Raw genomic sequence first — 17660 nt, forward strand, 5'->3', positions numbered from 1 at the left:
AGCAAGTGTTCAATTGTTACTAGTTCTTGTTAGAAACAAATGTTAAGTGTTTGTTTCTATAAAGATTGTAATGGCTTTAAAGTGGTTCAGGCTTGTAAGCAGGTTGGTAAACAGTACAAATGGTGCCAGATGACCAATAAATGCCTTTTCATTTTAGCTCCCCCTGTTGAAATGTAATCTGTTATGAAATTCTAATTTGAGAGATTAAATCTGACCCTGTTACAGATCGTGTTCACCTGAGATTTAAAAGAAAGTTTGGAATCAGTCTAATCTCCAACATGCGTTTCTTCAGATATGTTATGCTCCCCCAATGCAAGGACATCTAACTCTGCATCTGATTTGTTTGACATGGTGAAAAACATACATACTGAGTTTATCAGCAGGTGGATGGAAGATCATACATGATGTAAATGATAATGGGCCACAGATGGGTCTTTGTGGAACACCCATGGACACCCCCATGATTTGTGATTATGTATGTAGACATACTTAACAAATCTGATCCCATCCATTTAAGCGTACGTGAGGAAATATTAAAGCTCAGAAACTTAGATTTAAAAAATCTGTAAAACAGTGTAAAATTGTCTCTAGAAGTCATATATATATAGAACGACAGAGAGAGATCATTTTACTCTATCTATCTATCTATCTATCTATCTATCTATCTATCTATCTATCTATCTATCTATGTATTTATTTGATACTTTGTTCACATCAATAATAAAGTCACCACATGACAATGGTAAAAGTTTTTGGTGGTGGGACTTTTGTTTTCCCTGTAACAGACCACATCAGTGTTGCCATCTGCCTCTGTTTAGCCCTGCTTAGCCCAGTTTTACTGAGTGGCCACACAAGGCCATTCAGGGCTTTCGTTTTTTTATTAATTTCTCTTTCTTCTTTGTCTTTTTTCCCCCCAGTAGATTAAAAAACTTTTTCTTTTTTTTGTCACAATATGTTAAAATAGTTAAATCCAATATAATATTTGATTATAAACCGTTGTTTGGTGATTTTCCTGGGATACTTAAGTTTCAGATGCATACAGTTACAAAAAAACTCTGTTTATTAAAGTTTAATCTCCCAAATATTCCACTGGATCAGCTCTGTTCACATGTATATTAAATTCAACAGCCTCATTTTTTTTTTTGACAAAACACCATGGACAGGGGACGCCATGATATCCGTTGCGCATGCTCAATGCGCAGTGGAAGCCATGTTTTAGCTTTAGTGGATTCGGGCTGGATTTCTTTTGACGCCGTATGTTTTTCATAAAATAACAGTTTTCCTACGTTGTCGGGATTCGTCAACCGTGCGCGATCGGCGCCGTAATCGGCAGTGGAAATAATGAACTCCAGTGTCGACCTGTCCCGGCGGAATCCGCAGGAGGATTTCGAGCTGATCCAGCGGATAGGAAGCGGCACATACGGAGATGTGTACAAGGTAAAACAGCAGCGACGATAGCTCTGACAGAGTTCCATTTTCGGACAAATAGTGGTTTGACTTTTAAGAGTGATCTATAGTGTTCCCCTTTGTTGGTGATATTAATTCTATTGAAAACAGATCGTGTAGCCACCATTAGTTATTTGCTGATGAAACGTCACGCTGTTGTTTTCATCAAGCTACATACTGGTGCAGTGTTAGTACAGCTATTCGTATACATGATTCCATTGTCGGACACATCGCAAAGGCTCCACTATTTTGAATGTTTTTGTTTTGGGCCCTTACACATAACTTTTTGTTGGTCGTATTGATAGCCAGGTTAACGATACTGATATGGCTTTTAACAATGACAAATGCCCTGGTCTTGAAAAGTAATAAATGATCATGGCCAACGATAACTGTGAGTGTACAGAGCTTGTCGGGTGCATAGCCGACGCATAGTAGCTAGCTGTCCGAAAACGGGCGCAGTTGTCTTGTTAGCCTGAAGAGGCTAACCAGGCGCTTTGCTGTTTCGTGGGAACATTGTGAACAAATGTCAACCAACAACGATTTGGTACGTTTACAGAAACGTAGACCGAAGCAGAAATTGCATACGGTTGCATCGACAAATCACCGTATTACACATGTTTTGCTAAATATGTTGTAAGTGTCTCCGCTTAACCCTGACGGGGTCTGACAGCTGCCTGTCTGGAGAAACACTTTGGCTAAAGCGCTCAGGAGGCTACAACAACATTTATATCGTTCCACAAAACGTTTTTACATCACCAGGAATTGGTCACAATTTTTAAGAAACTCCTGCGCCCGTTTCCGATTAGAGACTTTGACGCGAAGCGCGTTGTATCTGTTAAGTTTGGTCCCACAGTTTATTAAGGCCCCGCGCGAGGAGCAGACAGGCTGGGGTCCAAACTGGAAGGCAGCTCCTGAGCAGCAGACCAACTCCATCACAGCCACATCACCATGTTTATCACATGCCACACACATTAGGTTGCAGTCTCATATAACACCGATTAGTAAAATATACAGCGGAGAAACGCAGTAAAGGTTGTCACCTGTTAGTCAAAATTGATGTTGTAAAGTAATGCTGCGAGATATAAAAACAAATGCCATCATACAGGATGTAGTTGTTTTAAAGCTACAACTGAGCAGCTTGGACCCTAGTAAAGACCATCTAACATGCTGTATCCACAGCGTATCAGATAAAGCATGCGAGAAAATTCTGATGGCTGCAAATCAACTAATATAAAGTAGTTTCAACCTTTGATCATTTCAGAGAATGTGCATGTCAGCTTATGCAAGATAAACATCCACACACATGTGTAGTTGTTTGTTTTTCATTCGCTTGCTTGTGGAATTTAATTTAACTGCTGTTTAAGTGAAAAGCCTCTGACAGACTGGAGATTCATTAGAGGCCTTAATATGACTAGATGATGTTTAGTTAACCTCCAGGCTCATTGTGGGTGATGACGGAAAGCCTTATAAATATGGATCATTTCCATTCCTTTTGAGCACACAGTTTCCATCAGTTTCAAATGTACAAGCTTGTTTGTGCGGTCAGTGTGTCATTCTTTCGTATTGTATTGCTCTGCTCTGCAGCTAATCTTGTTTCTAATTTAGGTTCAGTATCTTGACTTGTTGAAGGCCGATAGGTTCAGCAGAATATCTTCGGCAGGCCGGCAGCTGAGAGCTGAGTGGCCTTCCCGGCCTGTCGAAAACAGTGCACAGTTATAAAAAATATGCGCTGATTTACCTTGAAAACTTTTATACAGGGTGAGTTTTGTTCATCTTGTCCATATAAACAGTCTTATCAAAACAAATAGGAAATTTCTTGCTAGGACTGTATGTATCAATAGATGAGGCTATGTGCTGTAGAGAATATAAAACTGTTATATGGCCCGCGTTGTTGTTAATATTAATGACAGTTTTCAGAAGATGAGTGCTCTAACCTGAAGCCGCTGGATTAAAGGATGTGCTATTAAGTACCAGAGCATTTGGTAAACCTCATGGATGCCTATATTTGGTTCTACCACTGTGTGAAAAAGTGTGGCTTGGATAGGAATGTTTAAGCAGGAAACAAAGCATGAACTCTCCTCAGTTTTGTAGCCCTGCCTCTCCGTCTGTATTAGAAACTTTTGAAGCTAGAGACATCTTTAGAAGGTAAAAGTTCAATTCAGAATTTCTCTCACGGTTCCTTTGTGTTGTTAAAGCTACTGCATGTATTGTTTTGTCACTTTTTGTGGGTGTAGCAGTTAAGCTGCAGTGCTCTTCTTTTGCATTCCCACATTATTATATGGACCGCCCGAAAACTTCATCAATAAAGGCAAGTATCGGCTTGATGTTTTGCTCCGAAGTCATGATAAGCTGCTAAGGAGGTATTGCTGTAATAACTGCCTTTTACTCGATGGCCAAGTATTGCCCAGCACGCGTGATGGTTTGTGCAGTTTGAGACTTGTCCATTTTCTTGAAATGTCAAGCTTTAGAAAAAAGAAGCGGATGATATTGAACAGCTAATGACATGATTAAGTTAAGCCATCTGAATATTTAACTTTTATGTAAGGGGTAAAGACTCCTTCTATGCCTTTATGAGTCTGCTTACCACTATAACATTCTACAGCAAATACCTATCCCTGAGACAACATGGTGTTTTGTGGCATGTAACAGTTTAAATCCCATGAAAAATTCCATAATTGTGGATAAGGCTGGCTTTGCAAGTGTGAAGGCGTTCTTTGGCTGTTGAAGCCATATTTATCGACTTTCTCAGTACACTTACTCCTAAAATATGAAAACACTGATGACCTTAACGGGCACAAATGTGGCAGTAACGATTTCCTCTGGCCAGACCTCGCTGTGTGTGTGGCACAGCTGGGCAGCCGTGGTCCAGGAATGCAGGGTTCCTCACTTCCTCCTTGCGTGTGTGTGTGTCCGTGTCCCATTGTTCCACTCTAGTCCAGCAGAGGAAGGCGTTTGAGCCGATAGCTGCGGTCAAACATGTTTAGCCAAACGTACGCAGATGGCTGCAGAGTCGGTTAAAGCTGCCGGTGCACAATCATCCTGTTTTCGTGTCTGTTTCTCTGCTTATTTGCTCTCTGAGGTGGATACGCAGAAATCAGCTGGTGTATAGAAAAGCTCTCAAGCAAAGCAAGGTTCTTAAAATCCTGTTCAGCCTCAGGTGTGTGCCTGATGTCATGTACAGTGCTGCACAAGAATTCGTCTCTGTGTGACTGGCGCAGGCCTCATTAATAACATGCATGTTTACATAGTAGTTAGTTAATGACAGAAATGTGGCGAGAGACAGAACCAGATCTACTTGTTATGGCATGAGGATTGTTTATACTAAAGAATACTAAGGGCGAATTCAGACCAGGAAAGTCCGATAGTTCACTTGCTTTGGTCCGAACCTTTTATTTTTTCATTTTGGTGCGGTTCGCTTTCAGACTGTACATTTCAGTAAACGGACCAAAATATGTCAACAAAGCCACGTGCCCTGAAGTCGTTCGGCTATTGGTCAGAATCAACACGCGCAACACAAAGTGCTAAGTTCAAAAGTGAATGTAGTCATGGACGCTTTCCGTGCCGTTATTGCTTTTAATATAATCAAAACTATATATTTTTTTTTTAACGTTTTGCTATTTTCACAACTGTGTAATTACTATGCTGCTGTACAAGTAATTTATCAACATATATGATATGTGGGCATCTGCCCAAACGTCCACAAGAGCACGGGTCTCCTCTTCGGCCCACGTTTGTCCCCTACTCATTTTCGGTCTAGAAATATTATTTTCGGTCTTTCGTTAGCTTTACCACAGCCGGTCTAGTAATTAGAAGAACGACGCTCTGTTCTGTTACCTAGCAGCAGACAAACGGCGGATGCTCCCGAGGTACAAAAAAGCAAAAAGTCTGGGATTAGGTCCGGTCTGCTTTCACACCTCCAAAAGATCCGCACCAGGGTTCGTTTGATCCGGACCGAGTCCGACCTTTCAGCTCGGTCTCGGTCCGCTTGTTTGGTCCGGACCAGAGTTCGGTGGTTTGTATTCAGACCATCCCAAAAGGTCCGAACCAACGAAAATCTGGTCCGTTTGGTCGTTTGGTCCGGACCAAACGAGGTAGGTGTGAATACGCCCTAAGTCTCATGGTTCAGAATTAATTTGTATTGTCTAAACATTGTTTATTATTATGTCTGACAAACCAGTTGTCCAATGTGAGCTATTTGATAATCTTTACTGTAGAGACTGCTGAAATCATCATGTCAGTTAAAGCAATACTATGTAACATTTCTACCTTAAAATAACAGCTTGAAAAAATTGTGCAGCTAGAATGAGTTTTAATATTACGATTGGCCTGTCTCCTATGCCCTTCGGGGGTCTGAGTTGGAATAACTGCGCTATGTAACTTTGCTGGACCGGCCCGGGAGCTGAGCGGAAGTACTTCGACTTGCTTTCTGGCACACCTACCGCAAAAACAAATAGACCCCTCTCACGCTCCCAGGTACATTTGATGACTCTTACCTTCTCGGTCGACATAGCTTGCACCTTCCGACTCCTCGCCGGTTCGTCAACAAACGTGAAACGTGAAAGCAAAAGGGTGTTGTATTTACGACAGTGTAACCGTACATTACCTCCAAGCCTGTAGGGGGAGCTCCATAGTGGGCTTTTTGAGAAGTTACATTGTATTGCTTTAAAGCTTCTCAAGTATTTAAGCATATGCCCAGTCCAGTTTTGCTCCCAGTATCTGAAGGCAGGACGTAACCACCTATTTAAAGTACAGTTAAACCATGTTAATAAGGCTTTATACACAATCTAGTAGCATCTGCTCCTTTATTAAATACAGAATGAGAGGAAATGACAGCAGTGGTAAGCTGTTGGTATACAGCCTCAGCTGTGCAGACAGCAGCTGGGATGATACCTCCCTGCAGGGTGGTTCAGGCCAAAAGAAGTAATAGTGGGGCAGGTGAAAAAGTCAGTGAACCTTCCCCCGCAAACAGACGTATTATTTACAGCCTTGCTTTGCTGCATTTGAGCTGGAAAACCACCACTCAGCAAATGAACACGTCTGAACTCAAGGGGCCCGTCCACCACGCCTGGTTCATTAGATCTAAGAAATTTGCTCTTATTTTGACCGGGTTACATTTAAAGGTTGCATATTAAAACACACGCGCAGTCAGTTATTAATGTGGATGTCTCCTTATAATTAAAGGGTGTTTTTCATTCATTTTGGAGCAGATTTCAGTTCAATGAATGAGCTGCAACTCTCTGGCAAACTGAAAGCTGGCATCACAAACATGCAAACGCTTGTTTTTAAAGCATTACCTCACATTTTGTTCACATTTGAACATTTGTCCTGTAAGAATCTTACACCCAAGCAAATCTTTCACTTTTATTGTGGGTCATTTTAATCCTTCCGTACAGTAGTATGTACTTCAAAGCCGCCTCATCACAGAGTAAATAGGAAGGGACGATAGTTTTCCACTTAATCTTCTAAAACTGCAACTACGTACATATAATGTATATTTCCGCATGCTGTTTGGGTGGGTCAGTGTGGCAGCAGTATGCGAAGTGTGTGCGGCACGTGACTTCACAGGCCGACACTAAATGTTCGGGGGCCTTGATGAATCGGTACAGTCGTGTAGAGCTACAGTTACAGCTTGACTTGGCCTGTTAATTGGACCACTGTTCCTGTCTCAGTTAGGCCTATCACCATTATGAAATGTCAGTAGATTCGTATTAGTCATGCAACTGTTAGAATAGATTATTTAATTGTCCATCCTGAACAGCATCATCTGGGTGTGATTGTCTGGTCTGGAGAAGCTCGATTCCATACAATATCAGTCAAACTTGCCAGCTCACATGCATCCTGCTTTGGCAGGACTAACATAATAAGTCTTTTTTTTTTTTTTTTTTTTTTTTTTGTGCACTAGTCTTCATCTCATCAGACATCAAGCGGGAAATTATTTGGTTTGGTTTGAGAATAGTTTGATGGGTTAGTCACTGAGTTAAGCTCAGTGATTCCACTGGTGATGTTGATGTTGTTTTTTTTTAAAGAAAAGTCGCCGATCATTAACCTTAAGTTTGAATGGTTTGGATCTCTGATGCTGGATGAAATGAGTCCTCTGAGTGGAGGAATTTGCAATGCATTTGTTTGCTTGGAGAAAAAGTTCCAGTTTTCATTTAGGGTTGACCTGTGAGGTTTTGGAATATTCTGTTATGTGTTTGAACATTTAGATGTGTCGTTGAAAGACAGGTCTGCTAATTTAACACACTTAACTGCTTTTTCCCCCCTCACTCCCCGCCCGTTCCTCCCCTGAGGCCGTGCAGTAGTAATGGCTGAGCTACCCAGTTGATAAGCTTTCTAAATAAGAGCTGCACCTTCACAATTTTGACATAAAAAAATCAAGAAGAGTTATTTAAATTGTGCTCTTTTTACATTTAATTGTTGTCGTTGCTCAGAAACTGTCGTATCAGAAATTGCCGTCACTCCAAGACTTGCTTTTGTCGTCAGTTTGCTCAATGAATTGTAAAATGTGCAGATGGCTAAAGTTGCATTCTTGTGGAGAAATCCTCATTTTTAACTATAAACTAAGCTGTTTTATGAACTAAGCTTTGCTTGGTTTTCATATTTTTAAGATGTACTCTAAAGAGTAAATGCATCTTTTGTTGTCCGTGGAAAAAGTTTTGAGTCGGTGACGAGCTGAATCAAAGCATGTAACCTACTATGTCTAAGTCAGAAATGTCACACGGCTTAATCCTCTGCTTTTGTTGATGGTCAGAGAAGCAAGGTAGCGATTGGAAAGACATTTCAGATCTCTTGGAGAAATCTTGTCAGGGGACGATAATAAGTAACTGCTGTTGTAGTTTATGCCCCAGGCCAAGGCTTTAATTGCCCAAATGTTCCAGTGGAACTGCTCAGTGGTTTTCAACAGAAGGCTCAGGTTGTCGTCGTCTGCTGCTACATACACTTCCTTGGAAAAATGTGGCTACTTATGAGCGTTTGTTCAAATGAAAAATTGATGAATTGGTAACAGTTCACAGTTGACATAGTTAAAGTTCTGCAGTAAAAGTATTTCTAGTTATATTTGTTATTTTACTAAGAAACGAATAAATAAATGACTGAAGAAGAGTTTTAGTCTCTCACTTGCACTAATAATAGGCCGACATCACACTCATTCTTTAAAAAAAAAAAAAAGTAGGTCTTAAGACTTATGACATTTCTTACTTCTTTTAATAGAATTTGGATGCAAGACTCAGTTTTAAAAAGAAGTTGATAAGAAAATACATGGCACCGGGTATAGGGGGAAAAAAAAGTTTGAATCCTTCTTATCAGTTCCGCGCGCAACCTGAAGGAGAGCGTCCTACAGCAGGCCCTGCTGGATGAGCTGCCATTTTACATAACGGATACCTGTGGCTAACCTGTAGATAACTTGTAGCTTTTGTGGCAACAAAATCTATCATCATCAACTCTGTGATGATGACTGCTTCTATGTTGATATTCAAATCACATGTATTTGGACATATAGCAGCATCATTTGTAGCGAGGGACAACCTTCAGGCAAGCAGAAAAGTGTAAAAGGCCACAAAGGCCATCAGCACACAGACTCCGTTACCTGCTCAGCTCACACATCAAACACAATCCACACATTTAATTTCTGAGCCACAGCTCCTCTGGATAATGTGTAGAAAATGTAGTGGCTCCAGCTTGGGGTGTTATGTGACTCTCCACCAGTGTTGGTCAAGTTACTTTTAAAAAGTAATTGGTTATAGTTACTAGTTACTGCTCCCAAAAAGTAATTGAGTTAGTAACTCAGTTACCACATTGTAAAAGTAATTAGTTACTCAGCAAAGTAACTGTGGCGTTATTTTTTTGTGTTCTATAACGCTGTTATGTTCTATAACATCTTTAACATCAAATATGTTTATATTAACTGATTTAATTCATTCAAGGTAAACACAAGAAACTTGTGCTAAAGGAAAAAAAAAATGGACCAGACTCAGTGAATATTTCCCTATACTCCCTATATAGAAGATATACAAACACTAAATACAGTAATTTAGAACATTTGGTGTTTATTTGTACTCAATAGATTGCAGCCTGCCAAATGATGCATAGAAATAAATTAATAAATAAATTCTGACCCGAAAAATCGAGTGTTATTTGTTTTCGAGTGGCTCCGCCTCCTTCGCTGGGGCTCCCGCTAGCTGCATTTGGGCTTGGGGTTGGGTTAGCAGCTGCAGAAGCAACAAGTGCTTCATATTCGCATGGGTTGATGTGAGGTGCTTCATTAGATTTGAGTTACTTGAGGCAGACATGGATAAAGTTTTATTCCCTGAGCATAGCGTACATGTTACATACACATTCTTGCCTTTTATCTCCACGGGTGAGAAGTAGTGCCAGTAATTCCAGTTAGAGAACGCTACCTGTGAACTTCCCTGGCTTGACGCCGGTGTCTTGTTGTGTTTAGCGCGTGCAGTGAGACGGCGTGAGCAGGGCATGATCCGCCCACACAGCCAATCATCATCGCATTTGCAACAGTGTCATCGCCCCCACCCCTGCTCTCTCCAGGCAGCATGCAGCTGATGTGTAGCCGAAAGCCTACAACCAAAGTGTAGTAACGCGCCACTTTATATTCTCAGTAATGATAACGGCGTTGTAACGATGGGGGAAAGTAATTAATTAGATTACTCCGTTGCTGGAAAAATAACGTCGTTAGTAATGCCGTTATACTTAAACGGCTTTACTCCCAACACTGCTCTCCACAGCTAACAGGAATATCACTACCCTTATATGACCTCTCACCTTTATGCAGGCTCCTTATCAGGCCACTGCAGAGCTTTATGACGAGTTAGTCCATCAGACGGTCACCTGCGGAGATTCAGCCTCTCAAGACTCTGTTCTCACAGGATTAACTGTAGTCTTACAAGTTTGTTTTGTGAAACTGGTTGTGGAGGTACATGTATTGAGTATAGAAAATAGCTGGATTATCAGCATTGTGAGCTGCCCCGCTGAACTTCCACTGAGCTGGGCGCACAGGACAGTGTATGTGTACGGACACATGCACCTCATTAGTTATGAACAGTGAAAGATAGGCCTACTCCATATCAATCCATGACTGATAATTCTGTGTTTCAAACGTTTCTGATTGCTGAAGTTAAAGTCCTGCTCATAGAAGACGTTATTCGTCTCACAGTTAGTGCTTCTATTGCTCGGGTTTATATAAACCTTAAGAGATCAATCAACAAGTGGAATTATTGACAAGGTTTTTGAGACAATATGTCCAGTCTGATGAAATACATGTTTGAATTTTAAGTACCGCTCCTGAATTCATTTCTTTCTGCAAGAAATATACAAAAAATAATGCAAAACTATCCATTTAATTCAAAGTTGCTGTTTTGCTCTGGAATGTGACGCCGTGGAACATAAGCGGCGTGAGTCTGTTAAAATACTGCTAAACAAGTCATTTAAGAGCAAGCTGAGAGGGTCAACAATTTCAAATCAAATAGTATAAACCGCAGACCGCCTTTTGTGCATCAAAATGCAGCCATGACAACACAATGGTTGACTAGAAAACTTCAATATGAACAGTTTTAGAAACCAAAAGAAAGAAGTGGGGCTGTTGCTGCTGACACTGACTGATATGAGTCATCTCTGCTCTGTCTGCTGACTGAACACACTGTCTCTGCTCTCACACTGGTCCTATCTCTCCTCGCTTTTCTCTTTGCATCTCATTGTCTTCCATCCCCTCCCACCACTTTGTTGCTGGTCTATCCTGTTGTTCCTCCTACTCCTCAGCTCTTCTCCCTCACTTGATTTTGCTCCTTAATTGAGCCGTAAATCTGCCTCTTTTCTTGTAAAATTACTGAAAAATGAATCAACAATGCTGTTGTTTTCTGCCATTGTTTTATTTCCTCGGTTAAGCCAGTAAGGTCCCACTGAGATACAAGATCTTATCTTTCAGGGACTCCTTGCCAAGAAGACGGCATAAAACAAATTTTCCATTATAAGATTTTCACGTAAAACAATACAATAAATATGAGAAAAGTCCATAGCAACTAAATTCATCATATTTAGTTTCCAGTTATAAAACTATAGAAAAAGACAACAGGTTTCCTTCAAGGCAGTTCTTAAAACACCTTTAAAAGTTTCTCAGGAGGTGCATGTTTTTAAGCTGATGGTATTTTGGTATTTTAGAGGGAGAAAACGGGTTTACTCTGCACTGTTTGGAGCATTTAAAATCAGTCTAGTTGTAGGTTCAGCATCATACTGGCTTGTGTGATATGCAGAAGGCTATAATCTAAGTAGGTGATTTACCTAAAAAAGTTTTTGTAATGTACAGCAATGTGTGTGTTTTTCTTCTCTGGTTTAAGAGCAGACCTTTCTAAAGAGTCAGATAAAGTGCAAGGATGAGTGCGTGAGCCTGCATCTCTTACGAAGCGTAATGCAGCATGACATGCCGTGTCCAGGTTTTTAGGTGAATATCAAGATGCCTGCATATAGATAACATCACTGAAGTCTAGCACGGATAGAAAGGGGCATTTTCTTATTGTGGGGAAAAAAATAAAAGCCCAACGCTCAACATGGACATTAAAAGTTATCTTATCATCAAGCCATATGCCCTAATAAATTAGAATGGACTCTTTCTATATCGAAAGTCAAAGTAGAAGAATCAGGGAGACGTATTTGATACAAAAAATTGACTTTTCGCTGTAATGCTGTATATTACATCTTTCTGTAAGTTAGCGAACTGGAATGTGAAATGAAGTTGGATAAATATGCATGTGAGGATGCTGCCAGAAACAGGGGTGGACTGGGGGGTGGGGGGGTGTTGTTTCCATCTTTCTCCTTACCAAGAGTAGAAATAAAGCAATAGCTGTTCAAACATGACGCATTACTCCCAGGCTGTTGTTGAAAGTCTTTATTTCATCAGTACGTCTCTTTCTGGTTCTCTCACACATACTTCTGCGATGTCACACACACTCGGACTCGCATACTCGGCCAGAAAGAAGCAAGCAGTTCATGTCTGCTCTGAAAGACCATCTTTTATTCATGGGCTTCATATATAATTCCTGTCCTGCTCTGCCAGCAGTCCTGCTAATATAAGTACAGCTCACTATTTATAGAAAAATCAGTCTCTGTATTCTGCAGTTCCTTCGGCTTTCTGAATGATTCCAGTTTTTCAAGAACGAAGCTGTCTCTTTGCGTCACAGGAACACACAAAGCTCGCTCTGCTGTGACTATCTGTCCAATCTTCCAGTTCCTTTCCCCTCATAACGTACATACTGCAGCCCCCTTCTGCGCTGCTGGGTCATGCCTTCTTGTGCAGGTGCAGCTTGTGTGTCCTGGCCGGCAGGTTGAAGTCATCTTTCCGGTGTTTTCAGTTGCAGAAATATTTACATCATATTACATGATGTGCTTCAGCAGTTGTTGAGCCAGCGTCCCCCTTCTGATGAACGCTCTTCTTTAAAGAATTCAAAACATTTCTTATTGGTCTGAACACAGCCCTGGCCGGCTGCTTGGGAAAGAAAAGCAAATGCAGTTGTCCACTTGCTGATGCAAAGTGTACCCGACTGCTGGGCTGCTGTGTCTCTATTTTAGAAATGAAGTTAAAGAAAATGAGCTTCCACTTTACATTTTGTGCCTAAGAGTTCAGTCACGTTGTTAAACAGTATTGCTAAGTGTTTGTCTTTTCCTTCTTTAGGCTCGTAATGTCAACACGGGAGAGCTGGCTGCTATCAAAGTCATCAAACTGGAACCGGGTGAGTTACCTCGTGTTTATTTCTATTACTTTATCTCCCCTTTTATTGCCAAATCTTACTTTATTTTCCTCGATCTCAGTCCCCTGCTGACATCCTTCATTCTTCTCTTTTTCTGTCCCCTCCAAAGATTCCTTTTTGTCTTTATTGCTATACTTCCTTCACTGAACATATGATTAACAAACCCGCTCCTCCTCTTTTTTTGTATTCTTCTCTAAGTTGTAAATGACAACATCAATGCAAATAGAAAGTCATCACTGTGATGTGTTTGTGTGTGTCGGCTGCAGGTGAGGACTTTGCTGTCGTCCAGCAGGAGATCATAATGATGAAGGACTGTAAACACTCCAACATTGTGGCCTACTTCGGCAGTTATCTCCGGTGAGAAAGTGAACGTGCAGTGTTTCATTTACAGCTGTTATCAACGCCATCGCCGTCGGTATCAAGGTGTCATGTTCTACAATGTGAAGAAAGAAGAGACGATCGCATGGAAGGAAGAAAATAAAAGATAGTTGGGAGGGAATGAGGGGATATAATTTGTTTGAAAGGTTGATTATTTGTGTAGCTGTACTCACACAGAGTTCTCCTCGTGTGCACAGGAGAGATAAGTTATGGATAAGTATGGAGTACTGTGGAGGAGGATCTCTGCAAGACATCTATCATGGTAAGAGCAACATGCAACCAAACATAAACACAGTCATTCAACCACAATGTGATCTTAACTGAGCTACACTGTTTTCTTTCTCTCTTTGGAATAAATCTTTGTTGACCCTCTTTCTTTCATCCATTTCTGCAGTAACTGGGCCTTTGTCAGAGTCACAGATAGCCTACATGTCACGGGAGACCCTGCAGGTAGTGCATCCATTGTTGTTACAGAGTGTACAGTGTAGGCATTTCCTTGTCGGAGAAGAAGAATATTTGGGGGGCTGGTTCTATACTTAGTTGGCACACATTCACTTATTTTGGCTGTCGAAATAAGACTGAAACATATTGGAAAAAGTGGCATTGCATTGTTTTCTTTTTCTTTATTATATCGCAACAGAAAAGAAAACTGAGGTTTATCCATTAAGACAAAGGTGCTTCTGAATAGAAAAATGTTTTTTTTTTTTTAAAAAAAAACAACAGGGAATTTACTTGGATACAATTGTACAGCTGATTCAACACGGCAAACATAGAAGAAGAATCCCCTTTGTACCTCTGAGTGAGAGAGTCTTGTCGCTCGCCTCCTCAGAAGTGACACTAGGCTGACTGGGCACCAGTTAAATGTCGACGCAGCCAGCGGCACATCGAGTGCCAACAAATGATCCTGGACATGTTAGCCTGTCAGCCATTAATGACACAATAAAGCTCCATCACTCGGACAGATTGTGGCTGTTCCATTCAAAAGATAAAATCCTCCTTCGGCGTTTGTCGTCACTTTTAGCGAGCTCATGTGCTGCCAATAGGACAAGAGGCAGAGCCACTGTTTGCTCTTACAGCGCCGGCTCCTCGGCTTTGTAATGGCACACTCCGAGCAGATGAGAGAGATGCTTCAGTGCGACACTTCACCATCGCTCATTTTAGATTAAGCACTAGATTTAGACTAGAACTAGATTAAAAGAACAGAGAAATATTGACACAAGTCACATTTAAGAGGAAACTAGAAAAGGAAAATGTTGCTAATGTACATTGGTGCCAGTTGAGATTTGCCTATATCCTAAACATTTGACTTTCATTGAAGCAGCACAGGTTTTGGTAAAAAAAATTATTAGAATTTTAGTTGTATTTCTTTGTTCTGGAAATGGCAAAAACAACCAATAACACGAGCTACTGTGTAATTCTGCTTTCAGGGTCTATACTACCTGCACAATAAAGGCAAAATGCACAGAGACATTAAGGTGAGTTTTAATCTAATCATGCAATACAATACAAAAATACAATTTGTGATTGCATTCTGTGGATAAAGCATTACTTAAGTTAATCATGATTGACTAGCTTCATATTTAGTGTGATGTTAAGAATTAGAATCCTTGTAATGGAGAAACGTGTGTTGGGGAATTGTTTCCTGAAGGCCAGGGTTTGTGTTGGAAGCTAATGTTGGACCTGTTCTGTCTCTGACAGGGAGCCAACATTCTCCTGACCGACAGTGGATATGTGAAACTAGGTGAGAGGAGCACACAAAGCCTCCGCTGTTACCTTCTGCTTCAAAAGACTCCGTCTGAGTGGCCCCATTTTCTGACTTGGAACCTGTTTGTCTTGGTTCTCTCCCTTGATCTTCTTTTTCTCTCCTCAGCTGACTTTGGCGTTTCAGCCCAGATCACAGCAACTCTTGCCAAAAGGAAGTCATTCATCGGAACGCCTTACTGGTGAGTTGTTTTTCTGTATCAGCTCCCCTGATGTCTCATATGGATATCGATGCAGGTACAGGGAATGTATAAAACACAACACCTTAATGCGTTCAGTACTATTTTGATAAATTGGCTCATGTCTGTCATTTGGTGTGTTTTCACTAAGCTGTTAAATATGTTATAAACAAAGCTGTTGGTTTCTCGTGGAAATACTGAAGATAATTCTAATTCCGGTCCTGTATATAGCTGATTTGACCTCACTTAGTATGTTTTTTTTCTTTTCTTTTTTTTTTCATTCTCGCTATAGGTATCCTTTCCTCCTTTCTCACACCATCTGTTTCTCTCTCTGATAGGATGGCTCCAGAGGTAGCAGCAGTTGAGAGAAAAGGAGGCTACAACCAGCTGTGTGATATCTGGGCAGTTGGCATCACTGCAATAGAGCTGGCAGAACTACAACCGCCCATGTTTGAGCTGCACCCAATGAGGTACTTAGTTTGTGTGTGTGTGTGTGTGTGTGTGTGCAGGGTTTTATTAGATGTCAGAGTTTATGGGCTGTAATAGTGTGATGACACCAGAGAGAACCTGCAGTAGCTGCAGAATTTTTGTTTTCCTTTATTAGATTAATATTGATGAAAGATTACAGACATCAATTTATTGATTGCGTTGTGCTTTTAACCGCAACATTACTTTGGTGTGCAGACATTGGTGTATGCACTATACAAAAGAAAATGCTTTTCATAAACATTATGTGGTAAAAGATGGTAAACCCACTTTTAATTCTAAGCGCTTAAGTCGTCTGGTCCTTACTTGGTCTGAATCGCATATTAGATGCAGAAGCAGTGTGTGAAAAACAAAGTACCCCCGCACACGCTGCTAATCAGATGCACTCGATTAAAAGACTATCAACAAGTGTTAGCATCTCTATAAAAGCAGAAGCTGGTCTGGAACATCCAAGTATGTGTCAACACAATGCCAAGGAAGAAAGGAATCCTCAGTGATCTGAGAGAAGCAACTGTTGCAGCCATCAATCTGGGAAGGGTTTTTGGGAAGGGTTTTAAGGCCACGTCTCAGAATTGGGTGTCCCAACAAGTTCATCACAAAGTCGGACTGTTCAGCTCTGAGAAATTCCAAAAAATCCAAGACTCTAAAGGCCTCAGTTGGCACGTTTAATGTTGAACTTGGTTCTTAACACACTTGCTATTCATTCATACCTTGTTTCTGATAAAAATGACATGACCGTAAAACACGTTGACATTGTTCTATATGATGCAAGAGGTTCTTTCACAACTATCTTTCATGGAAACCTTGAACTGCAATCCTTGTCTGATTTTTTTTTTTATTATTTTTATTTATTTTTTTTAATCTTTAGGGCTCTGTTCTTAATGACCAAGAGTAACTTCCAGCCTCCTAAGTTGAAAGATAAACTCAAGTGGTAAGACTGCACATTTTCCAGGATTTCCTTGTATTACTCACATTTGCCTTGAATGTAACGCCCAACCGCTGAGATTACCCAACTTTATCCAAGCTGCATCTGATGTATGACACGGTCCAATGACACAGATTAACCTTTACTCCCCTTTTCTGCGTCTTCCTTTCTCGTCTGTCAAAACAGGACAAATAATTTCCATCATTTTGTTAAATTAGCTCTGACCAAGAACCCAAAGAAGAGGCCCACAGCTGAAAAACTGTTGCAGGTGAGCACGTAAACAAGATATTTGTAATTATTCAAGACAAACCAACAGTTGTAGTATGACATGTTTACCCTGCTAAGACGGTACATGTCTTGGATTTGATCGTACTGTGAAATAATAATGTGATTTTTGTCAGGTTAAGCAGGTGTATGGAAATCATGCCAGTATATTGCATTAGCCTGAGCAACTGCAACATGAAAGCAATGGAAGGCAGGAAGAAACTTGTTTGGTTGCTCTGTGAATCACGATGTATCACAGCGGTTAGTCATCAGTTAAAGGGGTTTGTCAACAGAAAGATAACCAATCCATGAGAGTTCAGGTATTTACCTCAGAAAACATCAAGCATGTAGCGTCACAAACTTAAAGATACGAAGAAGAAAAACCGAAAGAAGGGTATTCCTTTGAGAAAAACCCAAAGATTGATTTTTACAGAGATTAAAGATGTGAATTAATGTGAAAAAATGTACCAT

General features: G+C 40.6%; 1 protein-coding gene across 11 annotated transcripts in view; it reads left to right on the forward strand.

Moving 5' to 3' along the window:
• The first annotated feature begins 1207 nt into the window (after window positions 1–1207).
• Window positions 1208–17660, forward strand: part of LOC142396855 (mitogen-activated protein kinase kinase kinase kinase 3-like) — a 43767-nt gene continuing 27314 nt past the window's right edge. For all 11 annotated transcript variants that reach the window (XM_075480005.1, XM_075480027.1, XM_075480016.1 and 8 more), the window contains exons 1-11: window positions 1208–1437; window positions 13121–13178; window positions 13463–13553; window positions 13772–13836; window positions 13969–14024; window positions 15002–15049; window positions 15273–15315; window positions 15445–15517; window positions 15853–15984; window positions 16869–16931; window positions 17112–17193. In XM_075480005.1, the coding sequence (XP_075336120.1) occupies window positions 1342–1437; window positions 13121–13178; window positions 13463–13553; window positions 13772–13836; window positions 13969–14024; window positions 15002–15049; window positions 15273–15315; window positions 15445–15517; window positions 15853–15984; window positions 16869–16931; window positions 17112–17193 (807 nt within the window). In that variant the 5' untranslated portion in view covers window positions 1208–1341. The remainder of the gene's footprint in view (window positions 1438–13120; window positions 13179–13462; window positions 13554–13771; window positions 13837–13968; window positions 14025–15001; window positions 15050–15272; window positions 15316–15444; window positions 15518–15852; window positions 15985–16868; window positions 16932–17111; window positions 17194–17660) is intronic.

This window comes from Odontesthes bonariensis, chromosome 2 (genome assembly GCF_027942865.1).
Source record: "Odontesthes bonariensis isolate fOdoBon6 chromosome 2, fOdoBon6.hap1, whole genome shotgun sequence".
In the NCBI taxonomy this organism is placed as follows: Eukaryota; Metazoa; Chordata; class Actinopteri; order Atheriniformes; family Atherinopsidae; genus Odontesthes; species Odontesthes bonariensis.